Source organism: Planococcus citri, chromosome 4 (genome assembly GCF_950023065.1).
Source record: "Planococcus citri chromosome 4, ihPlaCitr1.1, whole genome shotgun sequence".
In the NCBI taxonomy this organism is placed as follows: domain Eukaryota; kingdom Metazoa; phylum Arthropoda; class Insecta; order Hemiptera; family Pseudococcidae; genus Planococcus; species Planococcus citri.
Window position 1 is genome coordinate 54283556 of NC_088680.1, and position 13610 is coordinate 54297165.

At 34.0% G+C, this 13610-nt stretch overlaps 3 protein-coding genes across 3 annotated transcripts; 2 read left to right on the forward strand and 1 right to left on the reverse strand.

The window, feature by feature from the left end:
- The first annotated feature begins 213 nt into the window (after positions 1–213).
- On the forward strand, positions 214–2072 carry Ude (Uracil-DNA degrading factor). Its single transcript, XM_065362255.1, has 2 exons — positions 214–460; positions 1111–2072. The coding sequence occupies exon 2, from the start codon at positions 1130–1132 to the stop codon at positions 1820–1822; it is 693 nt and encodes a 230-aa protein (XP_065218327.1). The 5' UTR covers positions 214–460; positions 1111–1129; the 3' UTR covers positions 1823–2072.
- Positions 2073–5050: 2978 nt separating this feature from the next.
- Positions 5051–8893, forward strand: LOC135843058 (another transcription unit protein-like). The gene is made up of 10 exons (XM_065360801.1): positions 5051–5290; positions 5511–6641; positions 6735–6813; positions 6887–6978; positions 7046–7179; positions 7246–7469; positions 7547–7709; positions 7783–7998; positions 8066–8246; positions 8318–8893. The coding sequence occupies exons 1-10, from the start codon at positions 5257–5259 to the stop codon at positions 8542–8544; spliced, it is 2481 nt and encodes an 826-aa protein (XP_065216873.1). The 5' UTR covers positions 5051–5256; the 3' UTR covers positions 8545–8893.
- A 179-nt stretch (positions 8894–9072) lies between these two features.
- On the reverse strand, positions 9073–10369 carry LOC135843059 (uncharacterized). Its single transcript, XM_065360802.1, has 4 exons — positions 10026–10369; positions 9774–9923; positions 9507–9680; positions 9073–9407 (listed from the first exon to the last, which is right to left on the reverse strand). The coding sequence occupies exons 1-4, from the start codon at positions 10116–10118 to the stop codon at positions 9222–9224; spliced, it is 603 nt and encodes a 200-aa protein (XP_065216874.1). The 5' UTR covers positions 10119–10369; the 3' UTR covers positions 9073–9221.
- Positions 10370–13610: the final 3241 nt, after the last annotated feature.

Here is a 13610-nt window from a genome sequence, read left to right on the forward strand (position 1 = left end):
AAAAACAAACAGATGAAATTTAGGTCATTTCGGTCCCGCAGCCTTCCGTTTATTTTCATCTTCGCAAATTATGTACTTACTATTAAAAAAAATTTCGTTAATTTTAATTACACGGTTTGGCTATGTCGGAAATGAGCTTAATATTTCCCAAGTTTACGGCATCAGCCGGTATTCTCCATCTCTATCCCCACTCATATTATGGCAATGGAAATAGCTATAAACAAAATATCAAAGCAAAGCCGGTGAAGGTAAAAGTTGTGTTGGTGCGAATGAGAGATAGAGAATTCATTTCATTCAGATTCAAACTTCGCATTCGATGTTGTACGTTGTTGATTTTGTTTTCATTCATTAAATTATACAGAAATAACAGTTGCTGTGTTACGTGTTATTCCAGTACGATTTGTCTTATAAAGTGTTTTTATGCCTGTTTCAAATAGAAATTAACGGTTTGTTGAGATAGGTAAGTACATAATTTACAATCTGTTATTGACTAAAAATCATTGATAAGAAAGTTTTTCCAAGAAAATTGTTCGTAAAAATTTTAAAAAAATCAATTCAGGTGACTTGGTCTGTGAAAACAATGATTCGATTTTGTCAAAATATTTAAAAAGTAATCCTTTTTTGACATTCGCATCTCTTTCTAATATTGGCCGTAATAAAAAAGGTTATTTTTTACACTCATTTCCATGAAATTAATTTGTAATTTAATTGAGTAGGTAAGTGCTTGATTTTTTTTTGTCAATCAATTTATAATAGAAATGTTACAAAATTTCTTCGAAAAAAAAAATTTACCACCTTGAAATTCATTTCCAGTAGGGACCAAATCTACTCGTATTTTATAACAAAGCACCATAAATATTCCAACAAGGTGACTTGTCTTAATATGTATAGTGTGTTGTGTACATTACACACATACCGGCCTAAACCTACAGGTTTTAGCATTGAGACCTCCCAATGCCGAAATTATTCTAATCACTTGAATAGGTAGTAACGTTCAAACGATGATATCATATTTTAAAATAATCGCCAACAGGTTTCTGCTTAAGTAAAAATCACGTTGTGCCAGTTGTGCTCGATTTTTAATGCGAATTTATCGTTTTACATTCACAGATACCTATACCTACCAAAAATGCCGAAAGTAAAATCGGAATTAAGTAAGGACCTATCCGAGCATCGTAAAGAAGGCGGATGGAATAACGGCCAATTGTTTGGAGCGGAATCAAACGAGGATTCATTCACCGGCGGAGGATTCAAGAATAAAGAAAAAGCCATCGAAACATTGAAGTTATTGCAAGATAAAGATATCACGTATCAGTATCATGTAATAAATACCATGTTCAACAGGGCTAAAGTAATCCTCAAACGAACCAAAGATCCGGAAAAAATCAAGAACCTAACCGAGGCTATCGAAGTATTTGAAAAATGGATCGAAGATTACAAAGGTCATAGCCGTCATAAGGAGAATTTCGGGTACTTACCTCTCGATGTGGTTGAAGCGTATCAAAAATTAGCCAAGTATCATAAAATCAAAGATAACGAATTCCTGGACAGTTATAAAGAAGTCAACGGTGATTATAAAAAACTTCGGAATAAGGTTGTGAAAAATATCGAAATAACTTGGGATGTGCATCGAAATAGATCATTGAAGCCTTTGGTTGAAAAAATTAAAGATAAAAACGAATGCATGTTTGAAACAAAGGATCCATTGAATGGTTTACCTACGAAAGCTCACGTTGAAATTATTATGTGGGGATATTCTCCCGATGCTGGTAAAATTAAAAAAAGTATTAATCTTTTGAGCGAAAAAGACGTGTTAAATTAAAAGGTATAGTTTTTTTCATCGTTCTTTTTTTCGTATGATTATTTATATACCCTGCAGCTCCTATTTTGATTAATGAGTTGAATCACGAATTCATTATTTATTGTGAATTAACTACCATTTTTTGAATATTTTTTTTTGTAATATTATGGAATACCTATCTAATTTATTATTATTATTTTTTTACAATACAAATTGATACCTAATAAATTATTATAATAAAATTATAAAAAATAATAATGTTTTCATTTCGCGTTTTTTGTACTCATTTCTCAAATTTTAAATCTAAGATTGAAGTTTGAGATCTATTTGAGTAGTATGTGTGATCTTGAATTAGTATAGGCAGTTCTCGATACGAAGCATTTGAAAATTTGATAATTTATTGAATGAATAAATAGTACTTTTGAGAAACGCGATTTTTTCAGCCTGAGAATCGCAACATCTCCGATGATGAACGATGAATTGATGATGTACCACAAATTACTCACCATAACTATTGGACTAGAATATAAGTATTAAAATATTTCAAATTCATAATTACATATTTTTATTTTCGTAATTAGAGCATTAATTATCAAAAATCGCCTTTTCCCAGACTTGGCGTCATAATGTGATATAATTGAAGGAAAAACTGGAAAAAATCTTCGAACATACTCAAAAAGAAAAATATACGAGTATTTTTTTATTTTTCGTAAAATTTTGCGAGGAGTTGATTTTTATTTATTTTTTACTCATCTTTTGCCTTGAGCTGAGTTGAAGTCTCGCCGTTCCGAAGCCGCCTCAAGCGATTTTTCTTTTTGCACGCGGAATGCGTAACAGCCGTTCATTTAGTGATTTTCATTTTTCAAACTGTAAACTGTTTTTACTTTTTTTCATCAAAATTCAAAACCATCAGCTTCGTCTTCATTCGCCTGCGATCTTTTACGTGACAATTAATTTTTCTGAATCAAAATTAAAGGCGATAAAATTGTGTCTAGTCTATCCTGTCTATCGATACAATTTTTGAGTTTCACTTTATATCAAATCAGCACAATATATTTCAATTTTCAATTCAATTTATGGATTTTGTAGGGGTCAACTTTAAAAATTGAGATTACCTACTCAAGTCAGAAATCAGAATTTTTAGTGAGCGTAGGTAGTATTCATAGACGTTACTTTATTGATGGTGTTTTACTCCGAAAATGAAAACTGTCTAAAAGTCGAGCACCAAAGCTGAACTGAACAAACATACAAATAAGTATAGATCGAACCAGCATGCAAAAATGTATCATCAGCCAAACTTGTAGGCGCTAAAGTGCATTTTTCGATTTTTGGTATGTAAATTTTTGAAAATCCCAGTGCCAAAAATGGAGAAAAAAAATCAAAAGCAATTTGCGATAGACCATACCCTCCTTTTAAGAAATTCTGAAGCCTCAAGCAGATTTCACTAAATAAAAACTGCGTCTTAATTTTGACTTGCTAAGTCAACTGAAGGTGGTTTCAAGCCGTTTTGGAGCTTCCAATGACTTTTTGAAAATTCCATTTTTTCAAAAAAGTACGATAAAATCTGTCCATATCAACTCTACAGCACGTATTCTCTCGATCGGTTTCACTGTCCCTCCTTACATCAACACAGATTACCCCTACAAAGATGAAAGATCCCTATTCCTTCCAGACGACTCTTCCAAAATTAGAAAATTCTTAGACCTAATTTAAAAACTTGACCTTACCAACTCGATATAGAACAGATAGAACTCACACGACGAGTGTAATAATCACGTACTTAATTACGAACACCCCCCCCCCCCCCCCAAAAGAAAAAAAAGGCAAACTCAGAAAGTTGAAAAATACCGCTCGTTCGTTTTTCGGCATTGTCATTTCTCATGTTCTAAACCCATAACCCCCCCCCCCTCCACCGTAAACTATGATCTTGAAATTTTTATAATATTATAATTCTATCTTGCTTTTAATAACCACATTTTTGATTTTTCAATTTTCATTTTTCATGGATATACAATTTTATTTTTAGCACCAACTGAGAAAAAGGAAAATGAGAATATCTAAATGTATTTCATGTTGACCGATGATCAGTTTTTTTCTGATTTCAAAGGCACTGATAAGCGCAGATTTTGCGTTCCAACTTCCAACACAGGACTTGTACGAAATTTTTATTTTTTAAACCATACAAAGGTAGATCGAAAGATAAGGCAAGATTCATCACCTGTCAGAATTTCAAATGCTAAAGTGCCTATTTCGATTTTTGGTGAATTTCTAAAAATCAAATTCAGGCCAAAAATGAGGGGAAAAATCAAAATTTTACCTAATTGACCAAGAAAGCTGCAATTTGGGATATAGCCTAATTTCGACATGCCAAATCGATTGGAAACTGTTTCAATCCGTTTTGAGCAATTCTGGAGCCTCCAGCAAATTTTTGAAACCCGAAATCCCCACGAAATTTTATCAAATGGAGTTGGAAAGCCAAAATTCATTCTGCAAACTAATTTCGATACGACATGACTAGGTAGTAGTTTGACCAAAAAGTTCAGTTCTTCTCATCCTGATTGAAAGTAATAAGGAACACCATCAATACTCGTCCGATGCGTCATCTACCGTTAGCCTCGTTCATTTTTCATCATCTCCCTAGATATATACGTACTTATAATCACAACTAGAATAGCAAGAGTTATTACTTATTATTTGTTTGCGTAAATACTACCGGTAAATGGTAATAAGTTGAACACAAAATTAATCATAAATTGAAGTAAACTGTACTAGGTATTGAATGTTTCTTGTCTTGTTCGTTCTTCGTTCATCAGTTTTTCTTGCTAACCTGAAAGAATTTTTCACACAAAGTACAACTAGCCAGAATAATAAGAGATTATAAATTTATAATATTCAGTTTCATAAATAAATACTACCCGTATAAGATAATTCCAACTGGTGTTTCTAATTGAATTAATCATTGCCAGTCACTAAACTCTTGAAGGAATAATTCTCATCATGATGAATCGCGTAATCGAATCGATACTTAAATAGCAAATTTTATCGCGTTTAATTATTGCTCATGAAGTTATTTTTAATTATTTTTCATTCAAAAATAATTTTTTAAAAAAATAATAAAACACTGAAAGAGTCGTGAACGGATACGGGATGCGTCAGAAAAAGAATCATTTAGGCCATCTTTATGTTGTGATTTGTTACGCATCCCGCATTCAAAAAGAAAAATCGCAAATCAAAGTAGTTTGATAAAAATCTTAAGATGAAGTAAACAATGCAAAATTTTCATTTTTCATTACGAAAAACGTTTAATTTTTTGCTATTTTGGAAAATTTAAATCATTTAGAAATATATTTCGAAGTGTTCGGATGATAAAAATAACCATAGCTGACCTCCTGATATCAGATAAGTAGATTTTTCGCCTATCTGCTTTTGTGTTTGTGCCAACCGAAAATCAAATCATGTCTCGTGCCAACTACTCAGAATCTGACGAAGGTAAGATGAGATTTTAATTTACCCTGTTTAAATTTCAAAGTAATTACTCTTTAAATGTTCTACGCAGTACCTCTATTGATAATAATGCATTACGAACACAATTTGTTAATTTTCTGAATGCTTTTCCCACCTAAATGATACACGTTTACCGGTGTTTCATCGTATTTATTTGCACGACTTACTTGTATCGAATTTTCATTTTGTTACGTTTTTGTTTCAGATTCCGGTTCGGAATCCGATAGCAACGCTAGCTCTTCTAGTAAAAGTTCGTATCAATCTACAAAAAACCAGAAAAGCCCAGCATCCGATTCTGAAAATGAAAACGCACCCTCAAAACCTGCAGGCAGAGTTCGTAAGTCGACTGATAGATCAGAAGCTACTTCGCAGTCACCTAGTTCGGCTCGATCTGGAAGTCCAGCTTCAGGTTCAGCGTCACCGGTATCTGCTCGTTCTCGAGCATCTTCTGTATCAGAGCATTCTCCTAAACGATCTCCGAGCCCGGCAGGTTCCGAAGCTTCTCATAAATCTGCCACTTCCCGAAGTCGTTCGAGCTCACCGGTGACTCGAGAGCGAACCAGAAGCGAAAGCGTGGCGGCTTCGCAGCAAAGCCAATCTAGTCGTTCTCCCAGTCCGTCCGGTTCAGAAGCATCGCCATCTAGAAGACGCAGATCATCGAATAAATCTGATACTCCTCGAACTGCACGTTCTGGCAGTGCTGTATCTGCTCATTCGGCTCGATCTGGTAGCGCAGAATCGGCTCATTCGCGATCATCGCATGTTTCTCGACGATCTGCGAGATCAGGCAGTGCTCGTTCGGCACGTTCGGCTACTTCAGGCCATTCAGGTTCTCCAGTAAGGAGTCCTTCTGCCGGTTCCGCTAAGTCGGCCGGTTCCGGTAGCCCTCATTCTGATCGGTCTGGTAGTAGAGCTCGGTCACGAACACCGTCGCCATCTTCGCCGAAATCTCGAGCTTCTGGAAGTCCATCAGTTCATTCCGGTAGTCCGAAATCTCCACGATCGGATCACTCAGCCAGCCCGGCTCGATCTAGATCTGCGTCACCGGCTGGTTCAGCGAAATCGGGTAGTCCAGCTTCACGAAGATCTGGTACTCCGGCATCTCATCGATCTGGTACTCCGGCATCTCGTCGATCTGGTACTCCAGCGTCTCACCGATCTGGTACTCCAGCTTCTCACCGGTCTCGTAGTCCAGCTTCTCACCGATCTCGTAGTCCAGCTTCTCACCGGTCTCGTAGTCCAGCTAGTAGCGATTCGGGATCGCCCGTTGCTAAAAAGAGATCGAAATCCGATAGTGGTGGATCGGATAGTGATGCTTCTATTAAAAAACCAAAAAGTGAGAACATATATTTTTATTTAAATTACTCATTTTAATATTGTAGGTATTCAGTGAAGTAAATTTGTGAACGGTATTATGTTTGTTGTACAGCTAAGAAAACCCTGGCTAGTGATGAAAGTGGCAATGATAACAAAAGTGATTCAGATAGTAGTGAAAAGATCAAGAAAAAGTAATTTGATCGAAAATTCATGAATTTACATTTCATTCTATATTTAATTTTTTAATAATATTTTATTCATCAGGGTTAAACATAAACGAATCATGGGATCCGATAGCGAAGATGATCAAAAAAAGAAATCCGGTTCCGATGACAGTGGAGATGATGCAGGCGGAGGTAAAACCACCGTTTTATTTTCAATTAATTATTCTACGAACACGTAGTAATGTTTCTATCTTTACAGCCAAAGCTGATGACTTGTTCGGAGATGCCGATGATATTAGTTCCGACGAAGATGGTGATAAAGCTGCTCGAGCTCAAAAAAGAGGTTTAGATGACGACGATGACGAAGAAGGAGATCTAGTCATAGCTGAAAAAGTATGAATTATTCCGAACCAAATCGAATACTCAACGAACAGAACTAAACTGATATCTATTTTACAGGATGAGAATGAGAAACCAGCCGGAGAAGACGAAGAAGAAGAAGAGCCCGTTCCAGAGCGTAGAATCGACGTAGAAATTCCTAAAATTAGTTTCGATACCGGCAGAGATATTCATTTCATGAAAATGCCCAATTTCTTATCCGTTGAAACTAGACCTTTTGAACCTGATACTTACGAAGATGAAATTGACGACGAAGAAACGTTAGACGAAGAAGGTCGTGCTAGGTAAACGAAAATTCTTTCTTCGTATAAAATGAAAAAGTAATACTGTTACTTAACCATTTTTTAAAATCTTTTTTCAGGCTAAAATTGAAAGTAGAAAATACGATTCGATGGCGTTACGGTTATGATAAAGATCACAACGTTATAAAAGAAAGTAACGCTAGATTCGTTCGATGGTCAGATGGTAGTATGACGTTACACGTTGGATCAGAAATTTTCGATGTTTATAAACAACCGTTTGTGGTAAATTATTTTTTTCTTCTACAATTATTTTTAAAAAGTACTTCCTTATTAATTGATTGAAAAATATTCCCAGGGCGATCACAATCACATGTTCGTTCGTCAAGGTACCGGTCTCCAAGGGCAAGCTGTATTCCGAACAAAGCTCTCCTTCCGACCTCATTCTACCGAATCGTTTACGCACAAGAAGATGACACTATCGTTAGCTGATCGATCACAAAAAACCAGCGGTATTAAAGTATTAAGTCAAGTTGGAGCTGATCCAGAACACAATCGTGAAGAAAAAATTAAAGTAAGCTACTTTCGAAAATTTTCCCATTATCAAATAACATTTTTCTAATTTTGATTCGTTTATGTAGCGAGAAGAAGAGAAACTACGAGCTTCAATGCGTAGAGAAAGCAAACAGAAAAGGCTCAAAGAGAAAGGATCTAGTCGAAGCATATCATCCAATTACTTGGAACCCGATAGAGAAGATGCTTCTGACGATGAAAACGCTATTTCGTTATCCGCTATTAAAAATAAATACAAGAAGAATTCCGGTACGATAATTATATTCGTACTCGAAGATATTCTAATTAGATGGAAATTGATTTTTATTTCATTTTTTCAGGAGCAGAAACTCGACGTAATATTTATTCCTCAGATGACGATGATTCTGATTTCGAAACTAAACGTAAAAAGCCCGAAAAACTTAAAGCCATCTCAGAATCAGATGAAGGTTCCGGTTCCGAAGCAGAGAAAAGTAAAAAATCCTCTGAATCTGAAAGTGAACAAAGTAAAGCTGCTAGTGCCAGTGGTAGTGCTAGTGGTAGTGCTAGTGAATCCGAGGACGAGTAAATTCCTCTGTGTAAATAGGTGAATTTTATATCAAGATCCAGAATATTACTCCATGATATAAGGTAGTAATTGTTACCTGCTTTCGCCAAGCTGAGATTATGTTTGATACATTAATGAATAACCACGATGTGTTACGTTTTTTAGTTGTTTTATGATACAAAAAGTGAACTTTTTACAAGTCCAATAGTAACTTTGTTGTTCGATGTGTATAAAAGGAAAAATATGTAAATGTGTATTTTTAATTTTATTCAATGTATTTTTTTTGATAGAGTTGTCTTTCAACTTTGATAATCACCTATCTCTATAATTTTTTATACCTTAGTGTAATAAAATCTTCTGTTAGATAATGCATTGCATTTTTCGATTTGTTTTAGTAAATCTGGAAAATAGAGTGTATTTGCTTGTAGAATATCAACGTCATGAATGACTAAAACTTTTATTATTGGGTTATGATTCTTTTGAATGAAATTTTCAACTAAGCAGCACAATTTTGATTCGAGATTTCTTGTATTTCAAATACTACTCGTGTTGGAAATTGTGTGTGTGTTTTTTTATTCGAGTAAAAAATAATTAGGAGCTTGTCAGAAAGAATATTTTCTTCAAATTATCATACAAAAAACTTTTCAATAATACTGCATAATTAAATATACCTATTATTTGTACGTATTCGAGACGATTTACGCTGGAGATTTCTCCCTTTTAATAAAACTCATAGCATGAGCATGTATCACGCCACAATGCAATAATTCATTTTTCTTGTTGTAAATATAACAGTAAACTTTCCAATAATATTTAATTCCTTCCCTGTAAAATTCCATCAGCTTATTGACGTCGATAGAAGCATTTTGTACTTTATAAATTCCCTAAAAGCAATAAAATTCGAAATAAAGGATCATAAATAAACGAAATGATAAACTAAGTACTTAGGCAGTCTGTACTTTACCGGAATAAGTCATAATTACTTGATTGAATCGAGGACAGTCTTTAGCAAATGATCTTGGCGTTATTGAATCCACGATTTCGGTCCATAATTGATTTTTCATGTAAATAAAATGACAAAATTTAGTGAAGTTCCACGTTTGGAAATCTTCGCATCCGATTTCTAAATCTCGACATCTTTCAAATCGTACCATCACCTTAAAAAAGTTCCATTATCATTCTTTTTTTTTGAGGTTGGTTTTTATTAGTATTGTAGATACCTGCAATACCTACGTACTTAAATTACTTACTCGGCTTATTACAACTGTTTGTTCTGTGATCAAATTCATCGACAAGTGTTGAGTATACCCTTTCCTAATCCATTTAAAATCACTCATGAATGGTTTCGCGTTACCTGGGCATACTGAAACGTTGGTTATTCTCAGAACATACTGCACTTCCTTTAAATAATAAAAATATCTTCATTTATGATGCATTTATGTGTACAGTATACTTGAGTACAAAATATTATTTAAATTAATAAAAAAAAAATTTACACTTACTCCTGGATTATAAAATTGTTTTCCATGAACAAATAACCGTAATATAAGGATTTTCAAAAAAAATATAACTAAAATTAAACAATATTTTTTCATTTTGTCAGTTACCTTCCTACGCTGATTGAAAACTTGACCTGATCTGCTGATCGCTAAAAAAAATAAGGAAAATTTAAAGCCTGTGAAATGAAAATTCCAATTTTCGCATAATTTTTCATGTTTAATTTCTCTTAAACGTGATGTCCGTGTCTGACCAGCGTGAAGATTACAATCGTAATCACATTTCAATCGACAACTCGTGTTGAAAATTCACCTTTTTCATGTTTTGTACGATATGATCTGGTAAATAGCAGAAAAAATCACTAGATGAATGAACCAAACAAATATGTGGATTGTTTAGAATTTGCACAGTTACTGCATGACTAAGCTTTTGGAGGCTGAGGCTCATTTTAGGGTATTCCAGATTCCCAAAGGATTAGGTCTTCTCGTTTTCATAATTTAAAATTATTATCAGTCACATTGGTAATGAATTTTATGCGATGCAACCAATACATACATAGGTAATAATACATCGTCAGTTACAGAATGAAATAGATACCTACATTATAGAGAATGAAGTGAGAAATTATTATTGCGCTTGGTGTAAGGTGTGAAGTAAATATGCATATGGAACTGATGTTGGAGCTGGTCTCTTTCATTGTAGTAGTAAACATGTATTTTCCAGTAATATTTTGGTGCTTCTTTATAAAACTTGATGAAAGGATTAATATCAAGGCTGGCATTATTCATCATATAAGTTCCCTAAAAAAAATCTGAATGAAGATGACATAACTAATTGTTAGAGCTATAGCGGAGTATTTCATTACTTGGTCTAGCAGAGGACAGTATTTTTGAAAAAATGTTGGTCTCATTGAAGCTACAGTTGCACTCCAGAATTGATTTTTCATATTCACATATGGACATATTCTCGTTAAATTAAAATTCATAAAATCCTCGCAAGACAATTCGAGATCACGACATCTATCAAAGTGAGGTTCCACCTGAAATTGTGTTCATACCTATAATTATTATTAGTTTATCTGGAAATTACAGTGTGACAAAATTTTGTAAAAAGCAAAGTATAGAATATTCAGATATTGAAAAAAAAAAACTCCAAATTTTACGATTTCAAGCAAAAAGCCAGGAGCTAATAGTTTCATTTTAAAATTTTGCATCTCTGTGAGGATTACAATTTTTTTTACCACCGTGCTGATGAAAAATGGAAAATAAAATTTGCAATTCAAAAATTGTGTTTTACAGCTGTTTGTAGGCTATACGTATGTGTATGTAAGAAAAGTGCGTTTAGTAATAAGTTCAAAATGTTTGTTTTAAATTCTTGATTTTCAGCAAACCTAAATAACCTAATGTAGGTATATTATGTACGTAGGTAGCTGCCTACTGAATTATAGTTCTCGTTCAAAATTGAAAATAATTCCTATACCCTGTGCACTATATACGTTTTCCGATTTATTAATGTGGCAGATACATATTGCTTCATTTGTCGTGATGACCATTTCACATCTTGCAAGTAAGATTGTCCTGTTGAATCCATGGTGGTTAAATTAATAATTCTCACATTGTAATATATCTCCTGTAAGGATATTTTTGAAAAAAAAAATCATAAATAAGGCACCTAATCATAAGTACTTATTAAATAGGTACCTAATTTCTGAACATGTGAATATGTATACTTTCCTGCGAATTATAAAATTTTCTTCCATATCCGTCTTTTGTGAAAATGCCCAGAAGACTGGAGAGTAATAAAACACAGTTCTTCATTTCAATGATTCTCGAAAAAATATGTAGGTACCTACGTTATTAACTTATTGCTACAGCTTCAAAAGAACGAAGGTTGATTGCATATGCAAGTATTTTTCAATCATGTGATAATTAAGGAGTTGATTGCATGGGCTAGGTTGTCACGAAGGTGTGAAAATAATTAGAGTCTGAGGCGGCTTTAATGGTGGGTAGGGGGATGTCACACCCCCCCCCCCATATTTATAAAAATCTGGATTTGTCGGCAAAATTGTTATCCATCTGCAAAATTGTAAAGGGTATTCCCGGTTAAGATAGGTGAAATGGCCCTGTTCTCAGATTTGGAAAATCATGATGGATTATTGTTGGGTACCTCCAATAAAAATTTTCGAGCGGAATTTCCGCCCCCCAACCCACCTCCCTTGGTCAGTATAGCCAAAAAACGCGTTTTTTGCGCGAAAAATTCGGTATCCATGAGTGGTGAGGATAAAATTCTGGTACCACGCGGAATGTGTAGGGAAAGCCTGGGCCTTTCAACACGATTTTTTTCAAAATTTTTTATCGTAGTGGTGGGGGTAAAATTGACAAAAGAAAACTTTGAAGCGCCACAGCTCCGAACTGAAGGGTACTACACAAAAACTGTTTTCGCCAAAATGTGTCTTTTTACTAGTACTTTCTTCCTACTGATCCATGAAATTGAAATTTTGTCTGCAAAAGGCTCCTATTTGCAAAAAACTCTGAAAAATACGCGTTTTTCGCGTTTTTTTGCAAAATTATGCGAAATATGCGAAACATGTATAGAACAAAACATGTTGAGCGTCAAATTTTACCCCAGAAAACGTGTTCAGAAGGTTGTCAAAACGCTCATCTACTGAGCTAAGCGGGCGCACACATCACATCTTTACAGCAAAGTCATGAGATGAGGTCCATGGCACCTCACTGTGCGCTATCTGATAAAGTGATAATTGTCACGTTGGTGATGTCGCTACATAGTATGAGGCGAAAAATCGCTACTGCAAACTTGTCAAAAAATCCTGCTTTTGCTAAAATTATCAAAAAAGTCACATTTTTGTATAAATTATAAAAAAATTCTAACTTCTGTCGAAATTATCAAAAAATTACTATTTTTGGTCATAATTGTTGAAAACACATTTTCTTCTGAATAAAGTTAAGTATCAAAATCCTAATATTTTTTGTAAAAATGAGCAAAAAAACCTGTTGTTGTCCAAAATTTCAAAAATTCCAATTTTTTGCCATAATTATCAAAAAATCTTGACTTTTTGTAAAAATTGCCAAAAAAGCACATGTTTTATGCCAAAATATTCAAAAAGTCTTATCGCCAGAATAATTGTAAAAAAAGTCTCATTTTCGCCAAAATTGTGAAAAAAAACTAAGTAAAAAATCTCAACTTTTGTCAAAATTTCCAAAAAAGCCCAGTTTTTTGCCAAAATTGTTGAGAAAATACCTTTTTTTGACGTTATCAAGAAAGTCCTAATATTTTTTGCAGAAATGACCAAAAAACTTTGTTAGTAGCCAAAATTTCAAAATTTCCTTCATTTGCCAAAATGATCCTAAGAAGTACGTGTTACGTTTTTTGCCAGAATTGTCTGCAAAGTTCTGCTCTTGCCTAAATTTTAAAAAAGATCTCGTTTGCGTCAGAATCGTAAATATAAGTTCCTTTTTTGTCAAAATTATTAAAAAAAACTCTTAACTTTGTAAAAATTGCCAAAAGAAAATTCCTGCTTTTTGCCAAAATGTTCAAAAAATGTTGTTGCCTGAATTGGCAAGAATTCTTGA